Source organism: Triticum aestivum, chromosome 2D, assembly GCF_018294505.1.
Source record: "Triticum aestivum cultivar Chinese Spring chromosome 2D, IWGSC CS RefSeq v2.1, whole genome shotgun sequence".
Classification (NCBI taxonomy): Eukaryota; Viridiplantae; Streptophyta; class Magnoliopsida; order Poales; family Poaceae; genus Triticum; species Triticum aestivum.
The window spans coordinates 550,961,342-550,979,779 of record NC_057799.1 but is presented as its reverse complement, the minus strand read 5'-3'; the positions used below and the strand labels follow the sequence as shown (position 1 = coordinate 550,979,779).

General features: G+C 43.7%; 1 protein-coding gene across 1 annotated transcript; it reads right to left on the bottom strand.

The window, feature by feature from the left end:
- Nucleotides 1-1,210: 1,210 nt before the first annotated feature.
- LOC123049932 (probable ubiquitin-conjugating enzyme E2 23) lies at nucleotides 1,211-5,056 on the bottom strand. The gene is made up of 5 exons (XM_044472782.1): nucleotides 3,331-5,056; nucleotides 3,119-3,244; nucleotides 2,497-2,895; nucleotides 2,144-2,216; nucleotides 1,211-2,072 (listed from the first exon to the last, which is right to left on the bottom strand). The coding sequence occupies exons 1-5, from the start codon at nucleotides 4,957-4,959 to the stop codon at nucleotides 1,402-1,404; spliced, it is 2,898 nt and encodes a 965-aa protein (XP_044328717.1). The 5' UTR covers nucleotides 4,960-5,056; the 3' UTR covers nucleotides 1,211-1,401.
- Between the last annotated feature and the right edge of the window lie 13,382 nt (nucleotides 5,057-18,438).

The window sequence follows — 18,438 nt, the reverse complement described above, 5'->3', positions numbered from 1 at the left end:
GTCTACGTAGTGGCAGGGAGAGGAAGCGATGGCTGACACCAAGGCCGGGAGAGGAGCCGGCAGATGACGCTATGGCGGGACAAGAGGAGCAGTGGCGGGGAGAGAAAGCGGCGACTATGCCATGTGAGTTGCTGAAGTTGTGCCTTGTGAGGTGGGGATAAGGGATGTGTGTTGTGCATGTGTAGTGAGAGGCGTGGAGTAGCTTTTCCTTTTTGAGGGAGGCTGTTTATTTGTCTAGAACAGATTAGCTTCTTTTCCTTTCTCCCTTGTGAACTGAGAGAAGTGGTTATTATGCCACGAGAGAAGTGTCAAATATTCTAGAAATAGCAAAAATTGTTCTAAAGATAATAGCCAAACAAGTGATCTAGAGAATGTCCTATGTTGCTACAAAGCAGGATGCGACTCACTCCACACATGCATACCTTGTATATATTTTGGACTCACTCTACATCACATTTGGTAGAGAATAAAGCTATGAGATATTGAAATTACTGAGATTTTCAAGGGACTTCAATGACGCACTTGAAATAGCATTTCACAACATATATTCTCTGTTGGCTGATATTCCAACGAGCACAGACAAGTATATTTATCTATTTTATTTTCATAATCAAGATACATGCAATTATTTTATCATCATTATATTTATATTCTAGATAATAATAATTTATTCGTTACAAGAGTGTGTTGGGTTATTTTGTACTCCCGCCGTTTCTAAATATAAGTCTATATACGAACTACATATGGATGTATATAGACATATTTTAGAGTGTAGATTCACTCATTATGCTCCGCAAATAGTCCGTATTGGAATCTCTAAAAAAAACTTATATTTAAGAACGGAGGAAGTATATGATTTTATGCTCTTCATGTATATGTTGCCAAATTACATTTTTAATACATTGCAACTAAAAAGAAATAATGGAGATGCAAGTGAAGTGGGAAAATGGAAATACATTGCATCAAGTATATTTGTCGACTGTTACTGGAAATCTTTTCTACACATGTGAAATTCGAAGGGCATCATGTTTCAATATGCAACCAACAAAAATATTAGAAGGCCCGTGGCAACGCACGGGCATTATACTAGTTACATACTTGCTGTTCTAGTTTTCATTTTTCCGACAAGGCGACAAGGTATTTCGTTGGTTTTGCCCCGTGCTTATCTTGTTGAACACGATAAATTGCAATTTTATGCAGGCCGGTCAGGTTGGTTTGACAAATCAACTTTATCAATAGATAATTGATTTAGTCCATAATGGTATGTATTACCGCTTCCTTTTCAATCAAAATATAAAGGACAGAAAATATGAGCAACTACAAGACCACCACTATCACAAACACATCTATCTGGTGAGTGTTGGTGAGAGCACATGGCAGTGGGACTCGCAGCTACTGAAACTAGTCGCACCCCTCGGCGCCAATCTCTGTGAAGGCAGCGATGAGGCTCGGCACCACATTGGCGAGTGCAAGCCTTAACCCAGCCGAGCATGGTCGCTCACTACTTGATTCAGTGGCATGGGCATCACCAACAACATATCCCTGCAACGACATGTTGCATTGCCGGAGCACAAACCTTCCGCGACAGCGGAAGTGTTCCTTGACGAATTTCTCAAAACCCCGAGGTGGCTGGCGCAAAAGGTGGAGCATGGTCCGGAGGGTGAGCAGGTAAGCATTCTCACTGTAGGGCAATGCATTGCGATGGCCCTCCGGTTTGCCGACTAGGATCTCATATCCGGCCTCGTTGTAGTATGGTTGGGCGTTGAGGACGAGACCATGGATGGAGACAACGACTTGGAGGAGGCTCGACGTTGCCGGTGACCATAACTCGGTGCCCTCACCGTCGAATGTGCCGAGCAGGCTAAGACAGACGGTACCAGACTCATAGAGGTTGGGATTGAGGCGCAGACCGAAGGAGTGGTAGTACACTTGCGGTGGCGCTGCCGGGTAGGACGGTGGCAGCTGCAAGTCGAAGAAAAATAGGCCGTGACTGTACGGCGTCCCACTCGCCCCGACCATCACCAGCCGGAGTAGGTCCATGCGGTCCTCGAACGCTCGCACATAGATGTTTTCTGCACATTGAAAAGTTATTAACTATTCATTTTTAACGATGCATTGTGTATTTCCACGTGCATTCTCATACCTGGTAAGTCATTCTCTAAAATTTTCCATTCCTTTTGCACTGTTTTGGCCCAATTCTTCCCACGACTACCACCCTGTATATGATATGATCATGCACTAGATTTAGTAAAAATCGTCATATGATGACTTGTAAGTTGTAACATGTCGTGTGGTCATTTACTTATATTATTAAATCAAGGAATAATGTCATATTAATAGTTAAGCAGATGGATTTCAACGATAGACAAACCATCGTGTGCATCCATTTAAACTTTTCTTCACTCTAACCTTAATCACTTATTTCTTCTACAATTTATAATAAAACTAGTCTGTAGTTCTATTGTAAGTGTCTCAAAAATATATAACTACAGTTACCTCATCCGTAGTGTCAAGGTAGTGGTGATCCGGAGGGGCAATCTGCAGTACATCGAAACGGGGAAAGCCTAATGATTTGATGCAACAACTGGTACCGTATGCATCCTTCGTCCCCTCGGCAAAATCGTGGCCGTCGCCATTCAACTCCACAACATTCCTTGCCACGGCAGCATTGATGGTCTCCATTGCTGCAGCACCAATGCTATCATCTTTAGTGGCCGTTGATAACTCTCTGCTTGGTGATGACGACGGTATTGGCAGCCGGTTCACCAGGTATCCTTTACCTTGGGCTACCAAGTCACCGGTCAGTTGTAGCAAAGACTGAAATGCAAAACCCAAAAGACTTGTACTCTTTGCTGGCTCGTTGTCGCCTTTGACGTCGCTATCGTTGGCTGGATTCTGTAGACCATCGTCCAAAAATCAGAGAATACATATGCCACATCAATTGAGATGAATACGTCCAAGTGATGTTGTATAAATTGTAAGAGGTCTAAAGTTTCAGTATAAAATTATGCGTCTTGCAACTAGTTTGATTTTTGTTTGGTGCCCGCGGGTCAGTACAACCCGAAGCACGTCCCAACTGTTTTCCGAAGTGGGCAGTATTAGAAGGATAGGTATATACCATATTCGCAGCACCCGGTTCTTCTGGTGCATCGTCGACGCCATTGTCCTCCACCCAGTGGCCCATTTCACTCCACATATCCATGTAGTATTCCTCCCTAACGACAAGGATCTCATTGGGCAATACCTACATCACACACCCAATCAATTCGTAGAGTTGAGTCAAAAAAACAAACAAACAAGACTCATAGAGTACTAATAGAAAATACATACCATTGATATGTTACCATCACCCCACTTGACTTGGACGTACCCACTAGGAATGTCAATAACACGTCCGACCCATGAAAGATCGGTGTTGCCCCGTAAAGGTGCAGTTCTGTCATTGGGTGATCTTGATGGTAGGAGGCGAATGACAATATCTCCGTAGTAAGCAGAGTGGCCAGAGTCCCTTTTTAGGTCATACGTGCTCACCGTATCGTCGCACTCGACCTCCCTAGCCTCGTCAGGGCACACCGCTGCCTTAAACCACGACACGCGAACCGTCTGGTCCTTGGAATGCAGGCTCCTGACGACACCCACACGCTTTGTGGATCTAGTTCCATCATCAACAATGTGATTGTTTACAATAGTAGATACCATGCCACTTTGATCTCCAACAGCATCAACGACTTGCTCCCCCGGGAAGAACTCATGCTCATTTACTATGCCAAAGGGGATGACTGTCGTTGAACGTCTACCATGTTGTCGCGTGCCGTCCTGCCACAACACATCTACAGAGGTACGGGTCCTAGCCACAACCATGGGAAACTTCACCTCAACATGCCTCCTGACTTGTGGGCGTCGCGCCCGTCTGTGCCCCTCAAAGAAGACCTTCCTTAGTTGTTTCTGATAAAACCTCACATCCATCTCCTTTGTGGACGGTAAGACATGAGCAGTTGGTGCTTCACACTCGTCACCAATCACATCCTCCCCCTCCTCCTCCTTGCCGCCGGCATCTTGATCATGAGCACAAGCTGCATCCCCATTAGCATCGTCGATTTTGGTGGAACTAGGTTCGCGAAAAAAGCAGGCATCGGCTACCCCCCAACAACAATGGGATGCGGCACTGAAGAACGTAAGATCATTTGCATTCTGGTAGGCTGGAGGAGCGGATGCATCAATGAGCCCCTTATCTGTGCCACAATGCATCGACGCAATCCAATAGACGAGGGCGGTAGACGTCTTCACCTTGATGATGGTGCCTACTATGCGGTTAGGATTCCAGTAGCCATTAAGCCACAATGCCGCCTTGAAGAGGGAACAAGGGTCTGGCGCACTGACGCGGAGACCCGGGTAGAAGCGACTATTCTCTTGCTGGCGATACATGTGGTTGACGTCCATGGCATCACCCACTCTTGTTAGCGTCTTGGACTCGGCGTCGGTGACCCTGCAGACCGCTCCGTCATCGAACAGCACATCGACGTCGACTGACACCTCCACGACCCGACCGAGCCACGGCCCGGACACGACAAAGTCGCCAAGGCTGAGCCTCCTGACGCGCCACAGGCTAGACGGGGACACGCCCTTGATGACCTTGGTGGCCATGCCGCTTTTGTCGAAGTCGACCAGGTCGAGCACGGTGGTTACGTCGGTGACGATGCCGATCTGGCCGCCGACGTCGGACGCCGACCCGACCACCTGGCCGGGGTGCAGGTGGCTCCTATCGACCACCTTGATGTCGCCGGCGCTCTTATGCACGATAGAGTCATCGATGCGGAGGATCTCGAACGTGTCGACCGGGACTGAGATGTTGCCCACCCTGGCGTCCGGGAAAACGAGGCCACGGTCGAGAACCCCGCGCCCGAAACTCACGAGGTCTAGCGTGTAAATATTGGGAGATGCCGTCGCGACGACGTCCATCTTAACCGACTCTCCGGCGAGGGCACGCGCAAACCTGGTGGGATGATCTCGCTTGAGGCAGCTAGAGCTGATCGATTAGTCTGGCTGGAAACGCACGGTGATGTTACAAGCTAGGAAGTGTAATTCGTATGCTACTCGATCAGTATAAGTATAGCATCAGCTGTCAAGTAGGATTAGAATTCGTATGCTACTCGGACAAGTACACCACGTCGTGCTTAAACCTAACACAGGTTGATCGCTAAGGATGGAAGCTGTAGATACTCACTCTGTTTATTTATTTTTTGATAAAATCTCAGAGTGTAAGGTGTAGCGTATTTCTTCTAATTTCACATAATTCCCTTATTAGCCCTTCAGAAAAAGAAAAAGTATATCTCTTTCGATTGTGTGTATCTCTCCTTATAGCAAAAGAAGGGAATTATCTCTCTGTCGAGTGCATGTATTTCTTACTTCCTTGGACTAACTGATTTACTTGTCACTAACTAATAGATTTGCCAAGGGTAATTTCATTCTAACTTGTCTATAATTATGTGCCTTGATCGCCGTGCTGAAAATAATACACCTTAACAGAGGGAGTATATAGGAGTAGAGTACTTGTGTATGGAAGTTTGTTAGCTTGGGTGGCCTCTGTTACAAAACGTCAGTGTGTTATTAGTGTCATAAGGCCAACTCTAACCGATCCCCTAAAAATAAAGGAGCAAAACGGCAGCGTAGATTTAGTGAAGAATTTTTACTCCACTACAAATTTTGCTTGCACCTAATCGGACTCCTAAATTTAGCAGAGTAAAAAGCAAATTTTCATAAGTCCAACATACATTTGATTTAAACAACTGAAATTCGATACGTAATGTACATAATCATCCGTCGAAACATAGTCTAGTTTTTAAACCTATAAACATGAACTTGAACTTAAAACTAAATGTGAACTTAAACTAAACCTAAACATCATGACCTTTATAGAGGGCGAGCCAATCCCCCCACAAAATCCTACCGCCCATGAAGTCTGGCCCTGCGCCGTCGTCGTCGCAATCGGGGAAGATCCTCCGCTATTCTTCATGTTGAAGTTCTCCTCGTCGTTGCTGCCGTCATCGCCGCCATGTTCCACGTCGTCCGAGAGGACGATGACCTTCCCGTCGACCGCGCGCTCCACGAAGATCTTTTGCTCTGCCTCCACCAGCTCGAGGTACTGGCAGCGGATGTCCTCCATGTACTCCTCGTCAGCGGTCTCCGCCGCGATGTGCACTCCCGTGTCCCGGTCATCCTTAGCCACCGCCGTAGACACCACCCCCGGCGGCTTCGGTGCAAGCTCGACGGGCGCCTCGCCCTATGGAAGTTGATGCGGGCAGCGGTGCCGTGCAACCGGACCTGTCACCGGTCATACTTGAGGGCAACGAGCTCGGTGAGGGTGGTGGCGGCGGCTTGAGGATGCGCGGCTCTTGTGGCGGCGCGGATTCGTGCTACGTTCCACGGATGGGCGGCGGGGCCCGACGGCTATGGGATCCGGCCATTGGGAGGAGGGGGCGGCGGGGAACGTCGAGGGAGGGGGCGGGTGGCCGCCGGCGGCGGGGATGGTGATGGGGGAGGAGGAGAGGTAGAACGGTGTAGAGAAGGGTGAGGATTTTTTTACTCCGCCACCGAGCGGTGGAGTAAATATAGATGCCGGATACGCGATGAACGAAAAATATCCTCCTTTATAGGTTTTAGGAGTTCAGCGAGATCCCAATTAGAAGAGTAAAACCGGGTTTTTACTCCTTTGACCGGTTATAGGGGATTGGCTAGAGGCCTAAGTAAGCCTTTTTTTTATCTGCTGGGGTGCTCATAACATTGATGCATGCATGAAGCTAGCCACCAGAGCCCACATACCTATGAAAAAAGACACTAATATCTGGCGTCCGGACGCTGGAGGACCCCAATTGAACGAATCATGAGCAGTTCTCAGTGATTGTTTATAATCGTTCCGTGGGGTGACGGGCCAGGCGACCCTAGTTGACTCATAAGGCCTAGTTAAACTATTTTCTGTATTAAAAAATGACATAAACCCAAAAAACATTTTCTTATATAGACATAGAAAATCTAAAAAATTGAAAATGGCATGCACTTAATTTATGAAAATGTTAATAAAGAATGCCATCTCTTAATAAAGAATGACATCTCTTATAATAATAAAAATAACATCTCTTAATAAAAAATGTCATATTTTAAATAATGAAAAATGCCATATTTTAATAATAAAAATGTTATCTCTTAAAAAAATGTCATGCACAAAAACAAAACTCCACTTGAGAAAAAAGGGGAAAATGTTTAAAATGCAATGTGACATAGTTTACAATTTTATAAAACTATCATGTTAATTGTTTCTAGAAAAAGTGCCATCCGATGAAAAAAGGCTATCTTGTTAATTTTTTCTACAAAAAGTGAAAAAGTGCCATCCGATGAAAAAAAGGACAAACAAATGGGCGACTAAGAATCGATCCCAGGCCTCCTACGTGGGGGCAAGTCACTAGCAGCCAATGCAGTGGCTGTAGTGTTTTGGTTTGGAACGCATTGGGTCGGCTTTATCACACAACGAACTAGTTTAACATTCTGATTTCGCTCTATCCTGCGCCAGAGATTCGTGCAAATGAATCCAATGGGAGAGAATGCGTTCGCCGGGAAATGCTTGAGATCTTACGTTCGCAAGATAACATTTCCAAAATAAACCACGTTAGCTAAAAAAAATCAATGACCCGATCTATAATATCGGACTTTCCAAGGAGCGTTAATCGTAGGCCAACAAACTAGTCCGATGCAACCGACCCGAGAACCACTCCCGCCGCTCGACCTCGCGGCGGTGATCACTGGCCCAGGCTCCCTCCGATCCCTACCCGCGAACCCTGGTTCACCGTCTATGTTTCTTTTAGAGTGTCGTCTTTGATACTTCTGGTGCAGATGGGCGGCCTGGTTGTGCGAGCGACGGAGGAGGAGCAACAGAAGCTCGCGTACTTGAGTGACCGGCACTGGTCAGGGGTCAATGAGCTGCAGGAGCTGCGCAAGCTCCACGACGAGTTTCTCTTCTAGCGCAGGTGTGTTGCTCGTGCTTTGCCAACCGGATCGTCGTCTGCCACCTTTGATGAGGCCTATGTTAGGCACCAGCGTCGAATCGGCCTGAGGCTCGGGGACCTCATGCCGGAGGAGCTCATGCCCTGATCGCCAGCATCATATATAAAGATGAGAGGCAGCCGACCACGCTTGATCTGAATAGTTCATGTGCTTGTGCTCTGCCCTCTACATCTCAAAAATCACTTGCCCAATCTGGGGAAGTGTTGTCTGATGAGAAGACCTTTCCGAACATCTCCTCTGATGCTAGGGCAGTGCCGCTGGCACCCAGTGGAACGCCGCTACCCGTTGCAATCGACTACGCCAAGCCTATATCACGCCTGCATCAAGCAGGCACGGCCGCACCGGACATCGCATCAGCAACGCCAATGAGAGCACCCATTGGTAGCAAGTTCCTCAACTATCTCCCTCGCTAATCATGTGTAGGTGATCTAATGCCTACGCTTAACGATCCTATCATGTTATAACTCTAAAAATTAGGTTCAACATTGGTATAAGAGTTGATAATGCCTATATTAGATTCCTAGTGATCTTCCATTTGTGTTAGTGTGCATGATCAAGAACTAATGGTCACTTGTTAAGATTAACAGAAAGATTAATGCCCCCTGTTAAGTTGATCGTGCATGATTAGGGTTAAAAGGTTTCGGTTAAGATTAAATTGCTATGGGTTAATGCTAATTAGAAAATTGTAATGTACAATATATTTTGTTGGATTAATTTAGCCATTCATCGGCGTCATCTGATGTTCTAATTAAGATTGTTATCCCTGGTTCAGATATTAGAAGGAGGGGGGGGGGGTGTCAAATGATTAAATAATGTCCCAGTTTAGAAACCCTAGAAAAATTCCCCAAAAAGAAAGATTGAGAAAAGGAAGGAATTTGGGCCACACATGTTGACGCTGCGTCAGATCCGCATGGCTGCCACCATGCTCGGGCACTGACATCACGACGCCGCCGTCTCATAGGACAGTGCGTGGAAAGTACGGGCGGACGGCACCGTCCTCATGGACGTGAATGTTGTGTGGCCTCTATGTCGCACAGCCACCGTCGACCCCTTAAGAACAGGTGCCAGCGGTAGCCTCCCCACCTCACCTCCCATCGCCTCATATGCATCGCTGGCGCTCATGGACTGCTGGTCTTGCCATGAGCTCTACGCCGTTGGCGCCACTCAGCGAAGGAGCATGCGACCTTGAGCCAGGCATGCCGCTCTGACAAACGGGGTCGGCGCCGCGGTCGCCTACCCTGCTTTTGCCAGAGAAATTGGGTGGGGGAGAAAAATGAAGTTAGACTAGTTGATCGGGTGCGGTTTTTGTTCTCGGTGGAACGGGGGGGCGTCTGACTCGAGCGAACGTTTGAGATTGATGCAATGCTCAGAGCATGCCACGATCAATAAATGGATCTATTTCGACCATGGCTATGGCCTAGGTTATATTGGCCCGCACATAATTTCTCCTTTTTAAGATTTTCTACTGTTGGGTTAGGTTATTAACGGGATGTCGTGCGTAGTATTGGGCCAAAGTCATCTTATGGTCATTTTTTTATTAGGTAATATTTTTGTATTATAATTATTCTAAAAATGTTTTTCACTGCTATAAATTGAGAAATTGCCATGAAATTATGTTGTAAATTATTATTTAGTTTTTGAATAGAATGAGACAGACGAGGAGTTTTTTTAAGAAAACTTTTATGCAATTAATGTGTGTGTCATTTTTGTGGCATAATTATGAGGTCTCTTGGTAATATCAATAACTGATGTGTTAATAATGTTTAAATTTTGATATTATATTTGACATTAATGTGATCATTATTGTCGTTCTGACCAACGATGTTTTGCAATTTTGAATCACCCCATTTAATTCCTCGTTATTTTCTGCCCGATAGTGATATAGTTTGGAATTAATTTTGCATGCAAATTGATCAAAGCAACATAGGGTTAACTTTTGTATGATTTTATTCAAATATGTTCTTTTTCTTTAGTTATGTATATTTTTAAATTATGACAGTTTCTTGTCGTTGTGGTTTTGAGAACATCGAGCCACTTACTAGAAACAATTTACAGACATGGGAAAACAAATTGTGTTACACTTAAGCTGGAAAGAAGTGGCCCTCGCTTTGAGGGAAAGCAAAACAGAGAAACCTAAAAAGGATGCCCCTAGGTATGCAGACATTAAAAGGGCTTATGATAGATGAAACAGAATGGGACTCTTCATTATGAATTTCTCTATCTCAAGTGATATAAAGGTGGCTATTCTTGGGAAAAGATGATTTTGATGATTCAAAATCAGTAGAAGAGTAGTACAAGGGCTCAGAAAAGGTATATGATAGGCACTGAAATGTGAGAGAATATATCTTAAAGATGAGCAATGTTGTGATAAAGGTCAAAACAATGAAGTGTGACATGAGCGAAGAGATTCTTGTGCTCTTAGTTTTCAGGTCACTACTCTCACCGTTCTTTCCATTAAGAGAAACTATAATGCTTTCGAGACTATTGCACACTATGTCCAGGAGGACAAGAGAACCGAAAGTGAACATAAGATTCTATTTAGGCAATTTTCATTTATTCTCGAGAGCATTATAGTTTACCTTAAAAGGCAAGAATTGTGAGGGTAGTACCTGGAAACTAAGAGCACAAGAAGCCCTTCGCTCATGACAAACTTCATTGGTTTGAGCTTTCTCGTAGCATAGCCCATCCTTAAGATATGTTCCCTCACATTTTAATGTCCGTCATATTTTTCAAGAAGCATATCCAAAAGTCATTAGCATATACCTTTATGAGCCCTTGAGCTACTCTTCTGCTGATTTTAAATATTCAACAATATTTCCTTTTTGGGGATAACCCCCTTTATATAAGTTTAGATGGGGAAATTCACAAGGAGAAGTGCCATTATGTTAGATCTTTTTTATTTCTCAACTTTGATATCATAAGCATTTTTAAGGTATGCGTACCTCGCACATCCATTTTAGGTTTCTCTGGTTTACTTTCCCTCAAAGCAAGGTCCACCTCGCTCCAACCTAAGTGTAACATAAACGAGTCTTTCCATGTATGGAAATCATTTCCAGTAAGTGGCTCAATGCTCTCAAAACCACGAGGATGGAAGCTATCATAATTTCAAAATATGCATAGGAACAGAACATAACTGTATAAAATTGCATGAAAATTAACCCTGCGTTGGTTTCATCATTTTGAATACCTTACTGAAAACCAATTGTCATTTCCTTCCGCTCCTCGTTGGGTTCGACACTCTTTCTTACCGAAAGGACTACGATTGATCCCCTATAGTTGTGGGTGATCACTGAACGATGAAGGAGGTCCTGATACATGTCCGGGGGCTCTGCGGCCGAGGGTGGATCCATGGCGGTGAGATTGAGCGGCATGGGGTCTACGATGGAGCCTCGTGCTGCTCTTGTGGAGTTTATATATAACGGCGGACGATGAGCTTTGGCTTATATGCATTGGTTATTGCGGTAAACCACTTTGCTTTGCTCCCCTCCAATGAATAAGCCGCACACGCATCCCAAGATGCAGGTTTGGCCGCAGATTAGATTAATAACATACTTTATTTGGTAGGTGATTGGAAACGTCAATTATTTATTTGACGTGTATTTCGAGCGAGCCATTTTGGCCAGCCTTTGAGCTTAATGCTTTAGAGGGTGCTTGGATACGTTTTAGTCCCATGACTAAAAGTAGTGGGACTAAAACTTGCTAGCCTCATCCATGATTGGATCCAAATACTAAAGAGACTAAAATCAAGTTAATGAGCATTTATTATCCTCCAAACCCTCCAATCCAGAACTCGCCTGTGTTAAAAAGAGGAGTTAAATGAGGAGAGAGATGACTAATCCATATTTTAGTAGGGGTACCCCTGACTAAAAAAATTTAGTCTCAAGACTAGTTTTAGCCCCTCTTTAGTCAGGGGTGGTTGGAGTCTTTTGGATCCAAGCACCCTCTCAGTGTCATCCGTGCAAAGCCGACGAATGGCTCGGCTCCCAAAAAATATTCAGCAGACTCGAACAATAACCGGATGATCCGGGTACAACCTGTGCGAACGAGCGCCCGATGTGTGTCAATACTACTGTCTTTTTCAATGCACGTGCTTGGATGCCCTGACCCACACCTGCGTCAGGTGGGGGTGAGAGGATTGCTAGGAGTCAGATGCTCTGATAAAGATGCCAAAGGGACCCCAACGGTAAAGCCAAGGCAAACTGTTATATGTTGCGGGGGGTTGCGGGGGCTAGCTGGTTAGCGGAGCCCTACCTGTGTGTTGTTTTGTTAGATGAATGTGTGTTTGTGTGTTGCATGGCCGATTCTGATGGTTGAGGTCATTTGACGTGGGGTTGGTCAGACTTTCTATCAACCAGAATGTTGGGTGCCCTGGCCGGTCCTCTTTGCGACTATCTGTTTTGTTCGGCTGTGCCCTACTGAGCGATCTGCTCGTCGACAGCTGGCAACACACCCAAGGGTGTAGTACGCTGTAATAGTTCCATTTAAACTCAAGGTTTTTTCCATAATTTCGAAATGAAGAAAGTCCGGGGCATGAAGAAAACTTAGAGTGCATTCACCTGCTCAAGAAAATGACTTATGTTCGCCAAATAAACCATGGTCAACGATCATTGTTAATTGTCATTAGTAAATACAAGGCAAATACAAAGATAACAATTTACAAAACAATTTAGGAAAAACAATTTTCAAATGGTTTATCTTTTTTCGGGCAACTTCGAATAGTTTATCAAAGTTCTCGGTTGTATTTTGTTTTCGCCCTTTACATATCATTCCAATGTATGAGCTCGCCTCTCCCACAAACAATTGGATGTCCCAGGAGCAAACTATTGCGACAATGACTCATCCATCTACTCCAAAACAAAAGTGCGATGATTGATGCGATGGTGCACTTTGTTTGAACGCACATAGTGGTTTGATCTGCAATACATGCTCAGAATAAAAGGGAAAAAATGGTATAGTGAAATTATTCTTTAGTTTTATATGTCCAATTGAGAAAATTAAAGGCGAAAAATTGTTCTTACAAATTTTAAAAATTGTTCACACATTACATTAAAAATGTCTCCTGTGATTAAAAAGTGGTTCTTATACTTTTTCAAATTTCATATGATTTCAACAAAATGTTCATACATTTTGAAAAAACTATTGTGTGTTATAAAAATGAGAAGTGTTGTCTAAATACAGGTTAAAAAAATTTAGTACATGATGAACATTTTAATACACTATAAACAAGATTTAATACACGATGGATATTTTTAAATACATGGTGAGAATTTTTTTAATACAGAAAGAACACTTTTTAAATACCCAATGGATATTTTTAGTACACCATTAAAACTTTTCTAATACATGATGCACTTTATTTAATACACGGTGACTGTTTGTTAATACACGATAAATATTCTAACACGTTGAATTTATTTGAAATAAATAAAAACATTTTTAATACAAAAACATATTTTAATGCACAATAGTTTTAAAAAAATACATGATTGAAAAAAATAAAAAAGGAAAGGAAACAAAATGTAAGAGAAAAAACAACTACATAAAATCTTAAAAATACAAAAACGAGAAAAACATAAAAAAACAAAAATGGAACAGGAAGTGAAAAATAAAAAACACTTAAATAAGAAGTAAACTGAGGGAAAAAACGAATAAAAATCTCAGCAGAAAGCACTCCGAAACCAGCGAAAAGAGGAGGATAAGCCAGCTTTGAAATCTGTTATTGGTATCACCTCAGAAGCTTTGAGTGAATGGTATCTTGGGCTACCAACGGTGGTTGGTAGATCCAAGGAGGGTGTGCTTAAGCATGCAAGGGAAAGCTCAAAAGGAAAAGTGCAAGCTGGAAAGGACAAGGGCTCTCCAAAGCGGCAACAGAAGTGCTTGTCAAATATGTGATCCAAGCTACTCCAACTTACACCATTAGCTGTTTTCAACTCACAAAGAAATTGTGCGAGAACCTGACTTTGATCTCTTCGAACTTCTGGTAGGGTGCAACAAACGGTGAAAGGTAGGTACGTTGGATCGCATGGGACAAGATGTGTGAGAGAAAAATGAGGGGGTTTTGGGCTTCAGGAACCATGAGGCTTTTAATCAAGCTCTGCTTGCCAAACAAGCTTGGAGGATTTTTCATACACCCAGCTCTGTATGTGCAAGAGTTTTAATAGCCCGTTATTTCAAGGATGTAAATATTATGAACGCCATGTGCCCTCAAGGAGGATCATTCACTTTCAGGAGCATCATATATGGAAGAGACTTGCTAAAGGAAGGTATGATTTGGCGGATTGGGGATGGCACAAAGATAAATATTGGAAGAGGCTCTGAGAGTGCAACGTCTAGCTGGTTATTATCATGGCTCATGGAAGCTGGGGAGAAGGAAAGAGCGTTGATGTTGCAAGCTATCTATGGCCTATGGTTGGAAAGGAACGAGACAAGGGAGGGGAAACGCATTGTGGAGCCTCAGGTAGTGGTCAATTCGGTGCTCAGCTATGCAGTAGAGTGGAAGTCTGCACAGCTCGCTCGCGCGCTGAAAATGAAAACGCCGGCGCCGATGCCGGCGCTAAAGGAACGGTGGCAACCCCCAGACGTGGGCTGGATGAAAATGAATACTGACGGGGCACTAGCAAAGCACCGGGACAAAGAAGGCAGAGGTGTCGTCATGAGAGACCACAACGGTGCATATCAGGGAGGGGCGATGTATGGCTTTCAGTCCACTGCAGACCCAGAGGTTGCTAAAATACTTGCATGCCAGGCAGGGGTTCAACTAGCCAAGGATTGGAATGTTGCTAAGCTACACATAGAGCTTGATTGCAAGGGCCTTATTGTTGGGGAACGCAGTATTTCAAAATTTTCCTACGATCACGCAAGATCTATCTAGGAGATGCATAGCAACGAGAGGGGAGAGTGTGTCTACGTACCCTCGTAGACCGAAAGTGGAAGCGTTTATCAACGCGGTTGATGTAGTCGTACACCTTCACGATCCGTCCCGATCAAGTACCGAACGTACGGCACCTCCATGTTCAGCACATGTTCAGCTCGATGACGTCCTCGCCTTCTTGATCCAGCAAGAGGAGCGAAGTAGTAGATGAGTTCCGACGGCACGACGGCGTGGTGATGGTGTTGGTGAAGAACAATCTCCCCAGGGCTTCACCTAAGCACTACGGAAACTATGACGGAGGATAAACTAGAGGGGACGGGGTTGCCGGCACACGGCTTGGTGTTTCTTGATGTGTCTTGGGTGTTAGCCCTACTCCTCTATTTATATGTTGAGCCCTGGGGTCGAAACTTGGAGTGAAAGCCTCCTCCAAGTCGGTTTTGCCCGAAAGGCAAGAGTCCTTCTCGGACTCCAGGGCTAGACGCCAGGGTTCCCGACGTCCACACCTAACCCTGGCGTCTAGAGCCTAATTGGTTTGTTGCCAAAAGTTGGCATGCCAAATTTTGGCAACTGCCAAATATTGGCTAGAGATTGATTGCATACCAATTTTTGTTGTCAATCTTACAGAAGGTTGCCTAATGTTGGCAACTTTTGGTTTGCCAAATGTTGGCTTGCCAAATATTGGTAGCAAACCAATCAGCCTCCTAGTCTCTGGTCTCCGCAAAACTTCCTTTTGCACTTTCCAAAAGCCTCGTGGGCTTTCCCCTTTGGCCCAAATAAAGTGTTCTTGTACCCAAACATTTTGGGAAACATCCGGAACCCCTTCCGGTGAATTCCGGAACCCTTCTGGAGATCAAACACTACTATCCCATATATTAAACTTTACCTCCGGACCATTCCGGAGCTCCTCGTCATGTCCATGATATCATCAGGGACTCCGAACAACATTCGGTCACCAACATACATAACTCGTATAATACTATATCGTCAACGAACGTTAAGCGTGCGGACCCTATGGGTTCGAGAACTATGTAGATATGACCGAGACACCTCTTTGGTCAATAACCAATAGCGGAACCTGGATGCCCATATTGGCTCCTACATATTCTACGAAGATCTTTATCGGTCGAACCGCATAACAATATACGTTGTTCCCTTTGTCATCGGTATGTTACTTGCCCGAGATTCGGTCGTCGGTATCACTATATAGTTCAATCTCGTTACCGGCAAGTCTCTTTACTCGTTCCGTAATGCATCATCCCGCAACTAACTCATTAGTCACAATGCTTGCAAGGCTTATACTGATGTGCATTAGCGAGAGGGCCCAGAGATACCTCTCCGACAATCGGAGTGACAAATCCTAATCTCGATCTATGCCAACTCAACAAACACCATCGGAGACACCTGTAGAGCACCTTTATAATCACCCAGTTACGTTGTGACGTTTGGTAGCACACAAAGTGTTCCTCCGGTATTCGAGAGTTGCATAATCTCATAGTCATAGGAACATGTATAAGTCATGAAGAAAGCAATAGCAAATAAACTAAACGATCAAGTGCTAAGCTAACGGAATGGGTCAAGTCAATCACATCATTCTCTAATGATGTGATCCCGTTAATCAAATGACAACTCATGTCTATGGCTAGGAAACTTAACCATCTTTTATTCAACGAGCTAGTCAAGTAGAGGCATACTAGTGACACTTTGTTTGTCTATGTATTCACACATGTACTAAGTTTTCGGTTAATACAATTCTAGCATGAATAATAAAAATTTATCATGAAATAAGGAAATAAATAATAACTTCATTATTGCCTCTAGGGCATATTTCCTTTAGTCTCCCACTTGCACTAGAGTCAATAATCTTGTTCACATTGCTATGTGATTTAACACCAATAGTTCACATCACCATGTGATTAACACCCATAGTTCACATCGCCATGTGACCAACACTCAAAGTGTTTACTAGAGTCAGTAATCTAGTTCACATCGCCATGTGATTAACACCCAAAGAGTACTAAGGTGTGATCATGTTTTGCTTGTGAGAGAAGTTTAGTCAACGGGTCTGCCAAATTTAGAGCCGTATGTATTTTGCAAATTTTCTATGTTTACAATGCTCTACACGAAGCTACTCTAGCTAATTGCTCCCACTTTTAATATGTATCTAGATCGAGACTTATTGTCATCCAGATCGGTGTCAATGCTTGCATCGCGTAACTCTTTACGATGAACTCTTTATCACCTCCATAACCGAGAAATATTTCCTTATTCCACTAAGGATAATTTTTTACCAATGTCCAGTGATCTACTCCTAGATCACTATTGTACTCCCTTGCCAAACTCAGGGCAGGGTATACAATAGGTCTGGTACATAGCATTGCATACTTTGTAGAACCTATGGCTGAGGCATAGGGAATGACTTTCATTCTCTCTCTATCTTCTGTCGTGGTCGGGTTTTGAGTCTTACTCAACTTAACACCTTGCAACACAGGTAAGAACTCCTTCTTTGACTGTTCCATTTTGAACCACTTCAAAAATATTTGTCAAGGTATGTACTTATTGAAAAAACTTATCAAGCGTCTTGATCTATCTCTATAGATCTTGATGCTCAATATGTAAGCAGCTTCACCGAGGTCTTTCTTTGAAAAAACTCCTTTCAAACACTACTTTATGCTTTCCAGAAAATTCTACATCATTTCCGATCGATAATATGTCATTCACATATACTTATCAAAAAGGTTGTAGTGCTCCCACTCACTTTCTTGTAAATACAGGCTTCACCGCAAGTTTGTATAAAACTATATGCTTTGATCAACTTATCAAACCGTATATCCCAACTCCGAGATGCTTGCACCAGTCCATAGATGGATCGCTGGAGCTTGCATATTTTGTTAGCACCTTTAGGTTTGACAAAACCTTATGGTTGCATCATATACAACTCTTCTTTAATAAATCCATTAAGGAATGTAGTTTTGTTTATCCATTTGCCAGATTTCATAAAATGCGGCAATTGCAAATAACATGATTCGGACAGACTTAAGCATCGCTACGAGTGAGAAAATCTCCTCGTAGTCAACACCATGAACTTGTCAAAAACCTTTTTCGATAAGTCTAGCTTTGTAGATAGTAACACTACTATCAGTGTCCATCTTCCTCTTGAAGATCCATTTATTTTCTATTGCTTGCCAATCATCGGGCAATTCAACCAAAGTCCATACTTTGTTCTCATACATGGATCCCATCTCAGATTTCATGGCCTCAAGCCATTTGGCAGAATCTGGGCTCATCATCGCTTCCTCATAGTTCGTAGGTTTGTCATGGTCTAGTAACATGATTTCCAGAATAGGATTTCCGTACCACTTTGGTGCGGAACGTATTCTGGTTAACCTACGAGGTTCGGTAGTGACTTGATCTAAAGTTTCATGATCATCATCATTAACTTCCTCACTAATCGGTGTAGGCATCACTGGAACTGATTTCTGTGATGAACTACTTTCCAATTTGGGAGAAGGTAC